Source organism: Triticum aestivum, chromosome 5D (assembly GCF_018294505.1).
Source record: "Triticum aestivum cultivar Chinese Spring chromosome 5D, IWGSC CS RefSeq v2.1, whole genome shotgun sequence".
Lineage (NCBI taxonomy): Eukaryota > Viridiplantae > Streptophyta > Magnoliopsida > Poales > Poaceae > Triticum > Triticum aestivum.
Window position 1 is genome coordinate 393,357,873 of NC_057808.1, and position 16,704 is coordinate 393,374,576.

The 16,704-nt window shown below is 50.5% G+C and overlaps 3 protein-coding genes across 3 annotated transcripts; 2 read left to right on the plus strand and 1 right to left on the minus strand.

The window, feature by feature from the left end:
* The first annotated feature begins 1,516 nt into the window (after positions 1 to 1,516).
* Positions 1,517 to 2,602, plus strand: LOC123120718 (nucleotide pyrophosphatase/phosphodiesterase-like). Its single transcript, XM_044540706.1, has 2 exons — positions 1,517 to 1,746; positions 1,832 to 2,602. Exons 1-2 carry the CDS (start codon positions 1,517 to 1,519, stop codon positions 2,583 to 2,585), a joined length of 984 nt encoding a protein of 327 aa, XP_044396641.1. The 3' UTR covers positions 2,586 to 2,602.
* A 3,464-nt stretch (positions 2,603 to 6,066) lies between these two features.
* Positions 6,067 to 10,131, plus strand: LOC123122064 (probable inactive purple acid phosphatase 27). The gene is made up of 10 exons (XM_044542195.1): positions 6,067 to 6,425; positions 7,314 to 7,405; positions 7,531 to 7,597; positions 7,771 to 7,890; positions 7,984 to 8,076; positions 8,174 to 8,303; positions 8,503 to 8,584; positions 8,673 to 8,805; positions 8,946 to 9,151; positions 9,261 to 10,131. Exons 1-10 carry the CDS (start codon positions 6,249 to 6,251, stop codon positions 9,925 to 9,927), a joined length of 1,767 nt encoding a protein of 588 aa, XP_044398130.1. The 5' UTR covers positions 6,067 to 6,248; the 3' UTR covers positions 9,928 to 10,131.
* A 3,601-nt stretch (positions 10,132 to 13,732) lies between these two features.
* On the minus strand, positions 13,733 to 16,443 carry LOC123122065 (fructokinase-1). Its single transcript, XM_044542197.1, has 4 exons — positions 15,890 to 16,443; positions 14,522 to 14,854; positions 14,217 to 14,333; positions 13,733 to 14,087 (listed from the first exon to the last, which is right to left on the minus strand). Exons 1-4 carry the CDS (start codon positions 16,394 to 16,396, stop codon positions 13,959 to 13,961), a joined length of 1,086 nt encoding a protein of 361 aa, XP_044398132.1. The 5' UTR covers positions 16,397 to 16,443; the 3' UTR covers positions 13,733 to 13,958.
* Between the last annotated feature and the right edge of the window lie 261 nt (positions 16,444 to 16,704).

Genomic DNA, 16,704 nt, shown 5'->3' on the forward strand with positions numbered 1-16,704 from the left:
GTGTCTAGGCCAGGCCTATGACCCTACCCTAGGTACATGGCTTCATCATTAGATCCCGAATGGTTCAGGGTTTGAGTGGAGAAGGAGTTGGAAATACTTCCGATTCAGCTCTTGCACTTTGGGAGTGTCTGGTTGGGATCGATGAATCAACACGGTGACATCAACTTCTTTTTCAGTTGCCTTGATCCATTCTTGGTTTTGTCGAGTGAACTTTTACTGAAAAGCTTCGAGCGTTGATATGGAGAAAATCTTCCGTCTGACAGGCTGCTCTGTTGCCCGCGGATCTCGCGGGATTCGAATTTTTGGGAAGCGCGCGGGGCGGAGGAGGCCGCAGCAATCAGGCTGGATAAGGCAGGGCTGCCTCGATTCCCACGCCGCCTTTTTCGCCACGTATCGCTCGCGCGACTGTTGCGGGATTTGATAAGATCGCCTGGGTCCACAAGTTAGTCACTCGGAAGCAACCTCATATAAGGCGTCGGTCCGGGGTTTTTGAACAGTGTGCTCCCATTCTTCCTCTTCCTTCTCTGTTTTCTTCACCGCATCCGCTCCTGCCCCGGCGCCGCTGCTCCGTTCGAGCTCTGTCTGCTGCGATGGGGAAGGAGAAGACGGTGGCGTTGGAGCGCGCGAAGAAGGCGACGGCGAAGGCGAAGGGGAAGAAGTCCAGCTGGGGCGGATCTTCCTCGAGGTCCGGTCTGCCGCGCGGCTGGATCCAGGGAGATTGGATCCGGTCGACGATTCGCCAGGACGACATCGACGATCTGGCCGAGGAGGGATTGATCCCTCACGGATCCGCGCGGCTTCCGGCGGACGAGACTGAGCCCCGACCGCAGGAGGGTGAGTGCGTCCTCCTCGCCACCCACGTCGACCGCGGGTCTTCTTTGCCTCCCCATCCTTTTTTCCGAGCTTTCTTGAACTTCTTTGGAGCACAACTTCATCATTTTCCCCCCAACACCATCGTGTATCTTGCCGCTTTCGTGTCCATGTGCGAAAACTTCTTGGGTTGTCGACCACACTGGGACCTCTTCAAGCACATTTTCACGTGTCGCTCCCAGTCGGTCAAAAAAGCTAATCCGAGTGATGAGAAGACAAAAGTGATCCAGATGTGTGGGGGTCTTGAAATCCAAATGAGGGGTAAAAGCTCTTTCCTAGCCATAATCCTACCCAAGTCAGTCCGAGGGTGGCAGTCGACCTGATTTTACTGCAAGGACCTGTGGCCAAACAGAGAGTAAGAACATCAACTCTGACAGCTGAATCAGATTCAGAAAACTTCGCTTCTGAAATCCAACATTTCGCGCTCATATATGCCATTTTTTTTTTCTTCAGGCACGCTTATCAGATTGGGCACGAGCTGCAAGACGGGACCGTGGCGTGGGGCAAGTCCGCCACCTTCCGCGCGTCCCCCTACCCGGGCCAGGTTTCCCTGCAGCGCGTCGTCGTCTTCGGCGACATGGGACTCGTGAGAATTTTTAATCACAGAAGAAAATGTTCAGGTGTACTATAAGCCAGGGCACTGATCATGCTATGTCTTGTTGGGTTGCAGGGGGCAAAGGACGGGAGCAGTGAGCTCCAGGGGTTCCAGCCCGGCGCGCAGGTTACCACGGACCGGCTGATCAAGGACCTGCCCAACTACGACGCCGTGTTCCACATCGGCGACCTCTCCTACGCCAATGGCTTCCTCGCGCAGTGGGACCACTTCACCGCGCAGATCGAGCCCGTCGCCTCCAAGGTCCCCTACATGGTCGCCAGGTTCGTCCGCCCACCCTCAGAATCTTGCTTGATTTGGTAGTTCAAGGTGAACTAGACTCAGACATGTCTGCGTGCGCGCTTGCAGTGGCAACCACGAGCGGACGTACATGGACACGGGCGGGTTCTACAACGGCAACGACTCGCACGGCGAGTGCGGCGTGCCGGCGGAGACCTACTTCTACGTGCCGGCGCCGGCGCACCGTGGCAAGTTCTGGTACGCCGCCGACTACGGCATATTCCGCTTCTGCGTGGGCGACACGGAGCACGACTGGCGGCCCGGGACGGAGCAGCACGCGTTCCTCGACGCCTGCTTCGCCGGCGCCGACCGGAAGCACCAGCCGTGGCTCGTCTTCCTGGCGCACCGCCCGCTCGGCTACTCCTCCAACGACTTCTACGCGCAGGAGGGCTCCTTCGCGGAGCCCATGGGGCGCGCCCTGCAGCCGCTCTGGCAGCGCCACCGCGTCGACCTCGCCGTCTACGGCCACGTCCACAACTACGAGCGGATGTGCCCCGTCTACGAGAACACGTGCACCGTCAAGGGCAAAGATCGGCAGAGCAGCTACGCGGGGGCGATGGGAGGGACCATCCACGTCGTGGCCGGCACGGGAGGCGCCAGGCTGAGGAGCTACGCCGGCGGCGCGTGGCCGCAGTGGAGCGTGGCGAGGAACGAGAGCTTCGGGTACGTCAAGCTCGCCGCCAGCGACCACTCGTCCATGCGGTTCGAGTTCATCCACAGCGACGACGGCGCCGTGCACGACGCCTTCACCATCACCAGGGACTACAAGGACATCATGGCCTGCGCCGTCGACAGCTGCGCGCCACACACCCTAGCCAACTAGACTTCAGTAATTAATAGGATAGGATTAAACTGAGTGATTGGCAAAATTGATGTCCAGCTCAACGATTGGATCGCCGTGGATTAGTTAAGGATTGGTGGAGTCGGAATGCCGCCAACCAATCTCAATCGAGAATGCTACTCGTCTTGTGATGATGCTTATCAATCTGGAAGAAGCGAAACACTAGAGTATTTTTGAAATACGGCCGTTCCGGTGGGAGTCTTGGTGGCCAAGGTTAAAGATGAGTGCTCGCTTTGGAGCCGTGCAGGAGCAAAGCATTAAATCCGGTCCCTCAAACATCCGCGGACGCGCCCGGGCACTGACCGTACACTTCCTATATCCGCGTCTACACACCCATGTATCTCATATTTCGTCCCCAATTTTCATACTAAACCATGCAACTCCCAGCTCAATTGATTCATCAAAAGATCAATAGCAAAACTACGTAGATCATGAGCGAACATACAAAATGCACAATCGGTTTATCAAAAGATCACAGCCGGATCATCGAAAGATAGCCAAAGTTCACATAATACGACGGACAAGTTCAAACTACAACTAAAAACATGAAATAAAGACGAATCTTCACCACTTCCGCGCCGGGCCTTTGCCCTTCCGGCCGCCGGTGCAGCTGTAGGAGTCCACGGCAGGTGGTGGGTCCACGTCGAAGCCGTCGGACCCGTCGGACGAGGAGGAATCGGAGATGACGATGAAGCCTTGCAAGCGCCTCACGATGCGGTCTTGTTGGCGCTTGAGCTTGGTCACCCTCGCCGCCTCCCTCGCTGCCTCCGCCGCCTCCCACTCGGATTGCTCAATGCCGAGCCGAAGCCTCCGGAGCCGTCGGGCCTTCGTCTTCGCCTCAGTCAGTGACCGGCGGCACGCCCACTCAAAGAGATGGTCCTCCTCGTCGGGCGGACTCTGCAGATCCGGTGGATCCGCCCGCCATCTCCCTAACCGTCTGCCTCTTGGGGCGAGCAGCTCGTGCCTCCGACTCCGGGGTCTGCATCCGCGGTATCGGCTGAGCGAGCAGTAGAACCCAGCGTCGACGCAGGAGGTGGAGGAGGCGGTCGGGCAGGAGGAGCAGATCTGGCAGGCCTCGCAGATCCGCGCGCGGGGCGAGAAGTGCCGGCGCCAGGGGGCGTCGCACCGGACCCAGAGCTGCCGCCCGTATCGACCCGCGAGCGCTCGAGCGCAATATAGAGCGCCAGCTCCTCCTCGTCTTCGGAGTGGGTGCCGGTGCTGGACATGCTCGCCGGCGCTAGGGATTTGGCTGATTGGGGAAATGGGAGCGTCGGGAAGGGGAGGGGAGGGGAACAGAGCAGAGCGGAGTGAGCTAGGGTTTCTGTCCGACGGGTTTTTTGTGGGGTCGGGGTGGGCCAGCGGTGGGTCGGACTGACGTGGTGGACGCGCCCGGGCGTGCCCGGACCGCCTCATACCCGCCCTACATTTGGGACGGATATGAGGGGTGTCGGCTAGCCCAAGCAGTTGAGGCCCGTTTGAGAGCTCCGGTTGGTCGGTATTTTGTGACCGGACGGCCTGCCCGGGCGTATGAGAGGGATATAGGGCGCTCGGTTGTAGATGCTCTAATGCCGCAAGAGTGATGTTTTGTAATCTGGCCTTTGGCCTGAACTCTAAACCTTCTCTCTTAATAAGTGAAAATGGCAAATCTTTTGCCTAGTTTAAAAAAAATGAGCATCTTCAACAAATGACCAAAAAGGGATCGAGTAGGTGCAAGTTGACTGATTGTCGTGAAGAGCATGGGGGAGATGGGGGCTCCCTGGTGCAGGCCGCAGGCATGGCGATTGGAGACCCAGGGAACCGTTGATGAGGACCCGCATGCTAGAGGTGGACATGAGGATGACAATCCCACTCGATCCAACATCTTCCGAAACCCAGGTATCGAAGGACGTCGATGAGGAAAGGCCAAAAGACCGTGCCGAAGTCAACAACAGAAGCACATATGTGAACTTGAGATCAAAGTCAACAGCAGCAAGCACATTCTGACTTGTGAAAAATTTCTTCAACAGGATCTCTGTTGCAAAAAATAAAATAAAAATCGTAATTTTTTTTGCAGCAACACCGTTGTTGCCAAAATTTCGACAACATGACCTCTGTTGGTGAAAATGCGGTTATTGCAACAAGTAGGATGTTTCAAAGGGAGAACTGTAACGATACATTTGTTGTAAAGATGGTTGGTTACATGGGTAAGGGCATGTACATTAGTTGAGACACCTTGAGTCTGTAACAATCTTCCAGGTCAACTATAGACAGTAGTAAAAACGACCTCTACAATAGATCGTCTATTTCCCATCTGTAGCACCCTGAAATTATAGGATCTGAAAAAAAAATCTGGAATCATGGGATAAGGCAGTTGGGAAGGGGAAACGAGGAATTACCGACGGCTCAACGTACAACGGTGGAAAAGCTATCGGTAAGTAGCGATATTTGTGGGATTCGACCGTTTGCCAAATTATAGACACTCTCTTTCTCTCTCCCTATTCTCTCTCTTCCACGTAATAAAAAATTTCACGTGGCATGGGCTATAGACGGCTGAGTGGATGCTGTTGTACATGCCATAAATCGGGCGGTCAACCACAACTCCGTCTAATGGTCAGGGAGGCGGTCGATATTTTTCTATTAGGGCATGTCCAACGGAAAGCGCTTACATAGACGCTTAGGAATAAAAAATAAATGAATTATTGTTTAACGTTTGGCTTAGAGCCTGTGCCTCCAACGCTAATTGTGATTATAAGCCCTACGCGGTCAAACAATGAAACAACTAGCGTCTGTTTCCTCCAACGCAGAAATATCTCCAGCTAGTTGAGGCAAAAGCCTCCTAGGAGATTTTCTAGGGGAATTTTAGCGCCCGTTGTTAGCGCCTGACTCCAGCCCAATCGCTCGTGCGAAAAAAAGCAGGTGAAGCGCCCGGTGAATCCTTTGGAGTCGACGCAACAGAGTTTCCCGGGGTTGAACAGGAATCGGACGGGAATAGAAAGAAACTACCTGGAAATCAATCCTAGCGCCCGGCTGTAGGCCCGTAGTCACAATAGGAGTAACTTAACTAATAACATCACACATTTCAATACAAGATTGCTTATGCGGCAGCTAATTAATAAGGAAAGAGAGGTTTGTGGTAACTTAGTTAGTTATTGTAACATCACACATTTCAAGGCATAATGAGTCTATAGCCTAATAAATAAACTCTTTCATGATACTACTCATATGTTACTACCCACTATGAAGAGAGTAACATAGACTAGTAACATCGGCAAGTTACTACTCTATGTTACTCCCCACCGTGAGCAGTCTTATGCGCCTAGCGTCGCCCGTAGTAGTAGTATTTGGTGCCAACAATTAGCCCTGGTGGCCACGCAAAAAAGAAAATACAGCCTTCGTGGAAAAAACTCTCGTGTGTCATGTGGACGCATCACCCCGAATCCCGTCTCCTCTGGTTAAATACCACAAAAAAGGGGGAAAGCCGCCCTAACACGTTGCAGAGTCAACAGCATGTCGACCCGCCCCCTCTCCTCTCTCGCGCAGGCGCAGTCGAGCTCTCTCCTGTCGCGGCACGGCGCCTGCTCCTTCCTTCCATGATAAAAGAAGAGAAAGGAAAGCCGGCCCCCGTTCCCTGCCTGCTCAGACACAAGAGCAAGCGAGCAAGCAGACATGAGAGGCGCCCGCCTCGCCCCGTGCCTGCCCTTGCTCCTGCTCGCCGCTTGCTGGGGCGGAGGCGCCGACGGCCACGGCGTGCACCCGCTCTCGCGGGTCGCCATCCACCGCGCCCGCGTCGCCCTGGACGCCTCCGCCGCCGTGCGCGCGTCGCCCAACCTCCTCGGCTCGCGGGTGCGTACCTTCTGGCTTCCTTTCCATTGGCCTTTTTAGCTCGACCCAGTAGCAGTAGCGCTAGCACCGTGGTTACTCGAGGAGACACAGCCATACTACTACGGTTCTCACTTCTTCAGACCGGTAGGTAGGCAGGCAGGCAGCGCATGCTTTAGCTCTACAACGTTGTAACTCTTCCAGAAAACCGTAGCAAACATGCGTATTTGGTTCACTGCTGATCCGATCCTCGAGAAACTCCCCAAATTTTGCCCTGAAACTCCCCAAATAACTCAATCCTCGCCCTTGTCCTGCGCGGCCGGCTGAGCTCAACCCTCCTCCCAAGCTGACGCCGGAGCTAGCGTTCATGCGCGGTGATGAAGCATGTCGCTTTCATTCCCGCGCTGGCATGCCATGCATGCTTGCCCAGTTGGCCCAGCACATCGCACGCTAAGCACAAGCGGCCAGTTGTCAGTCGTCCTGCTCCTCTCCTGGGATGCTTGCTTTGCTTGGCCGGCCGTTTTCTCGACGGACCGTGTCCGCTTAGGTGCATGCATCCTCCGTCCCAATTGCTTCGGGACAAAGTGCCAAAGCTCTAGGTGGGTGTCGACGTTGGAACCGAAGATCATGATGATTCATGGCATGGGTGCCCATTATCAAAGTCAAGTCATCCCATGGACTGAGAGAGATGGTATGGTACCCTACGCGTGCTAGTGCGGTCACGTGTCGTGGCGTCGTGTGATCCCACGTTGTGTGCCCACCGCCGCCGGTCAAACTGATGGTACATTCCATGGAATATGCACGCGTGATCACGCGGTGTGATTCCCGTTGACCCTTTTTTTTCTGGTCCGTGATTTTTCATTTTGCCGCGTAACAAAAAAAGAAAATCTAACACGATGGTGTGGACGGCAGGGCGAAGATACGGCTTGGGTGACCGTAGAATTCAAAATACCACGTGCAAGCGACGGCGACTGGATCGGGGTATTCTCCCCTTCCAATTTCAAGTACGTATGAGCTACTCTAGTGCATTTTCGTTTCCTGAATGTCCAGATTTTCAACTGTGGTCCGACCGAGCAGTGATGGACCAAGTGGTGTCCCTGATCTGATTACTTCTTGCTCTTTCCTGCAGCGCGTCCACGTGCCCTGGTTCCCATGGGTCTGGCCCTGGCCCTGCCATATGCTCGGCACCAATAAAGGTCAGTGCCATATACTGTACATTGAGCAGAGCAATCTTCACGTTCTTTGCAGTTCAGATGGGATGCCAAGTTCTAACTTGAAATACTTATTGGTGTTCAGTATCAGCAATCTTCACAATTCTTCAGAGTTTTATATAACTTGATTGAATTGCCCTTTTTTTTGTTGGTTTCAGTATCAGTTTGCAAACTACTCGTCAGTATATAACAGGTCAGGGACAGGGGCTCTCAAGTTCCAGCTGATCAACCAACGGCAGGATTTCTCCTTCGGATTCTTCACCGGTGGACTCTCCAATGTGAGTTACTCCTACCAACACATCACATCCTGCTATGCTATCCACTCTCCCTCATTCATAAGAACACACCGACTTCATCTAATCCATCTGCAGCCAGCGCTCGTCGCGGTGTCGAACAGGATCGTCTTCGCGAACCCGAAAGCCCCAGTTTACCCACGTCTAGCGCTCGGGAAAACATGGAACGAGGTGGGGTTTTGCTGGCACTTCATATCGATTGTTGGTTCCGTTTATGTTTTGCTGTTGGAACTTCACTGAACCGTGGGCTTCTGCTATGCAATGCCAGATGACTGTCACATGGACAAGCGGCTATGGCATCAGTGAGGCACACCCCTTCGTTGAATGGGGCATGAAAGGGAGCCATCCCGTGCACGCACCAGCTGACACTGTCACCTTTGGTCGTGAGAGCCTCTGCGGTAAGAGTAGACTCTTCTCATAGTAAAAATTTAGACGGTGCGCGGTGCTGATTTGGTTTGAAGTTTGAACTGGTTCCGTTCAGTATGCATACCCATGAGGCCATGACAAGTACCATGGGTGCATGGTTCCATCTCATGTGCTGATTTGGTTCTGAATGTTTGTTACCTGATTCCTCTCCCTGTACTTTTGGTTGTGCAGGAGAACCTGCTCGTAGTGTTGGTTGGAGGGATCCAGGTTTCATACACACGGCTTTCCTCAAGAATCTATCGCCAGAAAAAGAGTAAATTCCAGTCCTCTGTCCTACAGAGAATTGTCTCAGCTGTGCCTGTGCGTAATACTGGTCTGACAGTGCGGTTTCTCCCTTGCAGATACTACTACAAAATTGGACATACGCTCCATGATGGAAAAGTTGTATGGGGCAAGCCTAAATCTTTCAGAGCACCTCCTTACCCCGGGCAAAAATCACTGCAGAGGGTTGTTATTTTTGGCGACATGGGAAAGGTAAACATGTGCTTGCCAGCAACTATTTATTCAGGTTACAATTGCCGTATACATTTTACGTATGCCAAATGCGTCCTTCAGATTATTATTATTTTGCGAAAACGCGTCCTTGAGAATTAACATGCTGCCCTGGTTTGTAGGACGAGAGGGACGGAAGCAACGAGTACCAGAATTACCAGCCTGCATCACTCAACACCACCGACGCGCTCATCAGGGACCTCGACAACACCGACATCGTGTTCCACATCGGCGACATCTCCTACGCCAACGGGTATCTGTCGCAGTGGGATCAGTTCACGCAGCAGGTCGAGCCAATCACCTCTCGAGTACCCTACATGATCGCAAGGTGTGCATCTTCATCCGGTTCTTTCAGGTTCATGATCTAGAATCATTTGACGAGTCAATTCACTCTTTGATAATAACTTGGATGACTCTGTGATCGACCGACGTTGCAGCGGGAACCACGAGCGAGATTTCCCCAACAGCGGGTCGCTGTACAACGGCACGGACTCCGGCGGCGAGTGCGGGGTGCCGGCCGAGACCATGTACTACGCGCCGACGGAGAAGAGGGACAACTTCTGGTACTCCATGGACTACGGAATGTTCCGGTTCTGCGTGGCGGACAGCGAGCACGACTGGCGGGAGGGCACGGAGCAGTACAGGTTCCTGGACCGCTGCCTGGGCACGGTGGACCGGCCGAAGCAGCCGTGGCTGGTCTTCATCGCGCACCGCGTCCTCGGCTACTCCTCGGGCTTCTTCTACGGCTTCGACGGGGCGTTCGCGGAGCCCATGGCGCGGCAGAGCCTGGAGGGGCTGTGGCGGCGCCACCGGGTGGACGTCGCCTTCTATGGCCACGTCCACCAGTACGAGCGGACGTGCCCCGTCTACGAGGAGAGGTGCGTGCCGGACGGGCACGGGCAAGGCACCGTCCACGTCGTCGTCGGGGGCGGCGGCAGCCACCTGAGCAGCTTCACCGCCGTGGCCCCGCCCTGGAGCGTGTACCGGGAGATGGACTACGGTTTCGGCAAGCTCACGGCGTCCGACGCCAGGTCGCTCCAGTTCGAGTACCGGCGGTCCAGCGACGGCAAGGTGTACGACAGCTTCACCCTGCACAGGGACTGAGTAGCTGTACCCTCTGGCCTCTCACCACATGATGCAGAGGAAATCGGCTGTACACATGAACTGAGATGAACACGTCCGTGCATAAATTCTCCTAATTCTACTCTAAATAAAGGGAAACGAAATCCTCTACAAGTTTAGCCATGTACACAAGATACCAAGTGATGTGCAAACTACTTTTTTTTACGGGGAAACTTCCGATCTACTCATTCACTGTCAAGGTAGTAGAAAGAACATCAGAAGATGTATATGATGAAGATGTGCATTTTTTTCGATAAAGATGATGAAGATGTACATGATGCTCAAGATAGCAATGATAGATGCTCAAGAACACCAAAAGATGTATATGATGCTCACTATGCGATGCTCAAGATAGCAATGATGTATATGATGAAAATGTCACTATGGTGGCAATACTCAAATAGCTAGTCTCAATAGGATCAACGAAATGGCAAAGGGTAGAATTGCTAAAGAAGGTAATGGCAAGGTGAAAGGCAAAGCTTGTGACGGAGTGATACCTCACGCCACCTTTAGCCTTGACGAAGTAGGTATCGGCATTGCTTCCGGTGAAGGTGTCAAAAGGTGAATTGGTCATTGTTGATGACGTAGTCATGGGTGATGGACGTGGTGGTTGTTGATGTAGATGGTATCCAATGGACACTTGGATGATGCTTGGGCGATGAAGCGATGAAACAAGATCAATGGTTGGTGGAGGTGTTGAGCGTCCATGATTTTCCTCATAATGTTTGTTGGCCAAAAATGTGGGAACCAATCTGATGATCAAGAGTACGTTGATAGATTCAAGGCGAGATGAAGAACACGCAATCAGAGTCGGGATATGAATGATATGGCTAAAGCGGTCAAACACCCGCAAGATCAACCCATATCCATATGGGACAAGAATATTCTTTATCCATGTGTGTATACAAACAATGTGAACAACGAGATTTGTATGCCAAATTCTAACAAACAGAGATTTCTATATTATATTGCTTCCATGGCCAATATAAATGAAGAAGTCTCGATTTAGATACTAGGGACTGTGTGAGGTTCTCTAAACAATGTTGCATTTGCACCCGCAAAGGATCACAGGCAGCGCCAGGCGCTAATGAAGTCGCGAAGGAGCACGGACTCAGTAAACTCGAAGATGTCAAGAAGCTAGCTAGTCAGCAACAAATGGATGAGGAACGAGTTCGAGCCGTGGTGACGGGTGTGACACCCCTCCGCTCCAGGCACTACATGATGGAACAGCTGGACAAGGTCACCATGAAGTGTTGGAAAATCCAAAACAAGTACAAGCTTTGCCTCCTCAACCGCGCCACAAACACCTTGTAAGACATGCGCAATCTCACATATGCACGAACCCGTTGAACACCAATTACAAGAAATACCTTCTTGGACGTGTCATCCATCTCATACAGCTTGGTCTGGAGGTTGGCAACGACTTTCTAGAGGCAACTCGGCGGCTCGGGACCGACTCCAACAATACACCAACAAGTTCCCCCCCAAGTGTCACACGAGTCTGTTGTATCTCCTCTAGGCGGTCCTAGACTTCGTCAATGCACCGACCAAGTTCGACTGAATCTAAATATTTGTTCTCCGGAACAAGATTTATACTCAACTTTTTTACTTTACCATAATTCAGCTTGCCTTTAATGCATGATGTTTTCATATGTACCGTATGAGCAACTACATTTCGGCAGAAATAGTATCATTAACAATGCAAAAATAATTATTTATATTACGATACAATCTGCCATACAATTGTAATATTTATCATTACAAAAAATATAGTGTTAATTGAAACTAGATTTTCTTGCAATTTATTGTATTGTCTAAATTGGGTTGTTTGAGAAAATCTTTTGTTATAATGATTTCTCATTTAATTTGAACAAACAAACATTTTCAGGTTCTGTTATGAGTTAATGCATGCCCTTGATCTACATAATGTCTTTGTATGTACCATTTTAGATATTATGCCTAAGTATCTACATAACTTGGTAGTGTTTCTAGAGAGTATATGAATGTAGCAAATAACTTGGCTGAGATATCTTGAGTGTAAAGCTTTAAAGTTGACGTGTTGCCAAATAGATAATTATACATTGCATAAAGTGTACTAGTAGGTTGTGCTAATATTTTAACATGTGAAATATCAATTAGTAGTTTGCTTTGCGTCCCATCTTCCACTTTCATTTGTTGGCAATGCTTTTATTCAAAGTTACCCTTCTTATTATTAGGGATAAATTGTTTGCCATCTTCACTTCCAAACTGACAGAGGATGTCAGCAGAACCTGCAGAGACAGTAGGACTGAAAGCAGAGAATGCTGGAGGTTAGCATGGGATAAGATTCAGATCCTTTCCACCCTCACCAGGATAGCTCTCGCGAGGTTGTTCATCCACTGTACTTGTTCATCCTCAACCCCTCGTGAGGCCAATCCACCACAAAGCAGGAGTAGGGTTTACACCGCAAGGTGGCCCGAACCTGGGTAAACTGCCGTGTCCATCTTCTTCCCCGCTCGCGTGCGTTCGACGTAGTTAGCCGGCGGGGCGACGAGCTTGAGACTTGAGAGGTTGAGATCTTCGCACACGCCCCAGAGTTCGAACCTTCTTGGGTCTGCGGAGCCCTACATCCGCCGCTGCTGCTGCTGTCATCGTCATCAGCCTCACGCCCCTCGATCATGGTCTGGCCCTCGTCTCCAGTGACGGTAAACTCCGCGATAAGGGTGTAATGGCTTCCTCCTTTATATTACTCCTCTTCTCCATTTCTAAAACTTGGAACGGAAGTAGGTGGCTTCGGCCAGGCGAGGGATGAGCCTCAATTGCAATTCGAATATGTTGTGAGGGCGGTTGGGCGGAACAGCATAATTCTCCTCTTCAAATCCCATTCCTAGATCGAATTCGTGTTGATTAGTTAGATCCTTATAGATAAGTAGTTCATTATTCAATGGGCTAGTAGTAGTTTTACCTAATCCCGTGATGTACTCTCCTGGCTACTCCATAGCCTACCAAGGCCCAGTTCTTTTGGCCGATTCTCCCATAATCTTGAGAATCGATCCTCCACCCAGGTTCTTCCAGAATCTTAAACCCATATTTTTTTTACAATTCTAACTAGTTAGGATGTGAACAAATTGTATAGAAAATATGGGTACAAGATTCTGGGAGAAGCTGGGTGGAGGGTCGATCCTCAAGATTCTGAAAGAATCACCCAAAAGAACTGGGCCCAAATTTCCCTGTATATTGGCTTGGCCATGGCCAGTTGCACATACGCCGCAGTGGCCTCATTGCCTTTCATGTAATGGATGGTCTTTCTGCTTGGCGTACAAACTACACATAACATGAGTAATATCTCCGCGAACTCCTCATGGGAGGTGGTGTCCACGAGATGAAACAGCCATTCCCGAGCGGCGCACAGGTGTCACATCGTTTGATTGCATGGAGAATCCGGTTAACAGGTCGACGGGGCTCTTCTTAACAAGTTTCAAGCATGTCGCCAGTTAAGTTTGATTGCATATTTGATTCTTTATCACGCTTTAAACTGTCCACTTCACTTCAGCACAAAGAAAGGATGCCCTGTTTTCTATTGTTTCATTTCCTTTCCTACCTACTAGACCCAGATGATTGATGAATAAGTTTAAATAAGAGCAAAGCGTAATACCAGCATCGAAACCAATACTACCTGAAAGAGGTATGTATGGTTCCAATACAACATGAGATTCTAATATTGTTGCACTTCAAAGTTGACATAAAGATCACTAAAGTATACCTCTCTGGATCTGCCTCAACTAAAAAAGAAAGCCTACAGCACATATTCCTCAGCAACAGCACTCTAGGATTACAGATAACATAATTCTCTCCGTTTCACATCCGAAAGAAGCTCAGAAATGGAACAGAGATCATAAAGAGCCGTCCAGCAGAATTTATGGATCAAGATTCCATTTATGCCTGGTACAAAATATCATCCACTACAACTGAATGTTCTCCATCAGCGTACCATACAACTTGCAGAATTAGAAGCTAGCGAAATCATTAAGCATCTATGCATTCTCCATCAGCTGCAAGACCTCAATTTCTGTGGGCAATGAAGGGATTGCCCCTTTCTTTGTGGTGGTGATTGCTCCGCATGCATTGGCAAATTTAATCGCCTCCTCGAGCTTTTCCTGATTCTGCAGCAACCAGCAGATATGGAATTAGTGAACCACCTACTTCTATGCACGAAAAAGGGCATGAGACATACAGATCTAGATTAAAACTAGCACAGTAATGCTGAAGGAAATGCTTGTAGGCAAGCTTACTTGCAATGATGATGGATCTTGGACAATTTTCCGGAGCAGAGCACCAACAAATGCATCACCAGCACCTGTTGTATCAACTTGTTGTATTTTGTATGACGGGACAACTCCACGGAAATCCTATAGTCAAATACAACAAAGTTCAAGTCTCAATTACAGCATGAGTCTTCAATTTTCAATGGTAATTGTGCAAGAGTTATTATATACTTGTCCTGAGTGCATACAAAGCAAAGCCCAGTGAAGCTTAGATTTGACATACAAAGTACAACCAGCACTAACAATAGATTGTAAAAACTTGTAGAGCATACCCTGGCATAGTACTTGCAGCCTTTGCCTCCAAGAGTGACCAGGAGGAGCTTAAAGGTAGGGCGCCAGAGCTTCATGACAACATCGTCCTCTACTGAGTCGATGCCAGTCAAAAACTCGACCTCAGACTCACTGACCTTGACAATGTCTGCCTGGTCCCAGATACTCAAGATCTTGGTGCGAGCCTCCTCACGGGATGACCACAATGCCTCCCTTGGGTTCGGATCATATGAGAGAAGCGCGCCGGCCTCTTTGGCGATCTCCATGGCGCGCAGATGTGCCGACCGGCAAGGCTCAGCAATCAAGCTTATTGATCCATAATGGAAGACTGTAGCCTGTTTGGATTACAAGTTGTGAGTCATTTTCCTCGAAGAAATAGTAGAACAGTGCAGTACAGAAACTTCGAAAGAAATCAACAGATTTAAGAGTCATATCGTTAGAGTTGAACACTTTCTTATAAATTCTCCACGCAGAGCACAAATCTAACCATGAACAGTTGAAGCATCTAGCAGCACCTGATATGTGGTAGTTCTCCATCATAGAACTATACATACAAGCCGACATGACCTCCTGCCCCATGGATGAAAATGTTGATCACCTGCTTCTCCGTTTCGAAAAAAAAAGTTATGATCTGCACCACTACCATGTGGAACATTTAGAAACGCCACGGTGCCCTCATCTTCAATGGAGCTGATGAATCGGTTAACTTGGTCATCCGTAGGTGTGCTGAGGACATTAGACTATGGTCCTGGAGATGTTCATATCGAACGAACTACCTGACATGCACAATTCTGAAATTACGTCTCAGTTTCACAGTACCAAATATAAGAAGTTTTGGTGAACTGCCAACACTTGTTATATTTAGGAACAGAGGTAGTATCAAATGTGCAAACATTTTCTCAAAAGTTTTAGTGCTAACCATGACAAGATCTATCCGACATAGCAAATCAGCTAACACTCGCAAATCTTCAATTATTGTGCATCACAACGAAACATGCTTCACATTGGATTCTACTGTTGTACATGGCACGGGTTAAAGTATCAGACAGATCCAGTAAAAGAACAAGTACAGTACCAACCAACCGGACGGCACAACAAAATCCGACCAAGATCCGCCTAATTTGCCAAGGAAGATTCAGCCCCCGAATTGCACGAAACGAAAAGGACACCTAGAAAAACAAGAGGAACAGGACGAAGAAAATTCCACCTGATGCGCACCAAATCAGCAGCACAAGAAACCTAGCTAGCGCTCGCGTCCGGATCCAAGAAACTGGCCGAAGATTCTACTACGCTCGATTCGATGGGATCGAGTTGGTTCCCCAGATCGCAAACAAAGAAACCGGTAACAAGGAGAGTCGTGGTTCGCGTACCCTCTTGATGACGTCGACGTTGAGCTCGTCGGCGGTGAGGAGCATGTCGGCGCTGGGGTTGCGGTAGAACATGAACTCGCGCTCCCCGTCGGCGCGCAGCGTGACGAAGGCGAGCGCGGTGCGCGCCCCCGCGTCGAAGACGACGGCGCCGTCGTCGACGCCGTTGTCGCGGAGGATGGCGGCCAGCATCCGGCCGAACTCGTCGTCGCCGAGCTTGCCGACGAAGGCGGCCTCGCCGCCGAGCCGCGCGACCGCGATGGAGACGTTGGCCGGCGCGCCCCCCGGGGCCTTGAGGAAGGCCGGCGCCTCCGCCAGCGACACCCCCGCCACCGTCGGCACGAAGTCCACCAGCATCTCCCCGAAGCTGACCACCAGCTCGCCCCCGCCCGCCATTTCCGGGCACACGGACGGAGACAGGGAGAGAAAGAGAACGGGGGGATGATGTGTGCGCGCCGGGACGGAAGTCCACCCAACATCACCTGACTTGAAGACCACGATGGTCGTCATGTTCGTCTATTCTTTTATTCGTCTCCTGGTGTCCCACATGTTTGTTTATGCCATTTTTTTTTCCAACGTGACCGACAGTTGATGCCATGAAACTATATACTCGTACTACTCTATACCGAAATACTGGGAGCTTGTACTAGTCTCTCCTAACTACAAGTATTTTGATACAGATGGAGTATTTTTTTCTAACACAGTACAATTTCATATGGCCGTGTATATATGTATACATTCATCTTATGAGCGCACTCACGCATATTCTATAGACACTTTAAAATACTGAGTTGTCACATCATTTTGAGATTGACAAA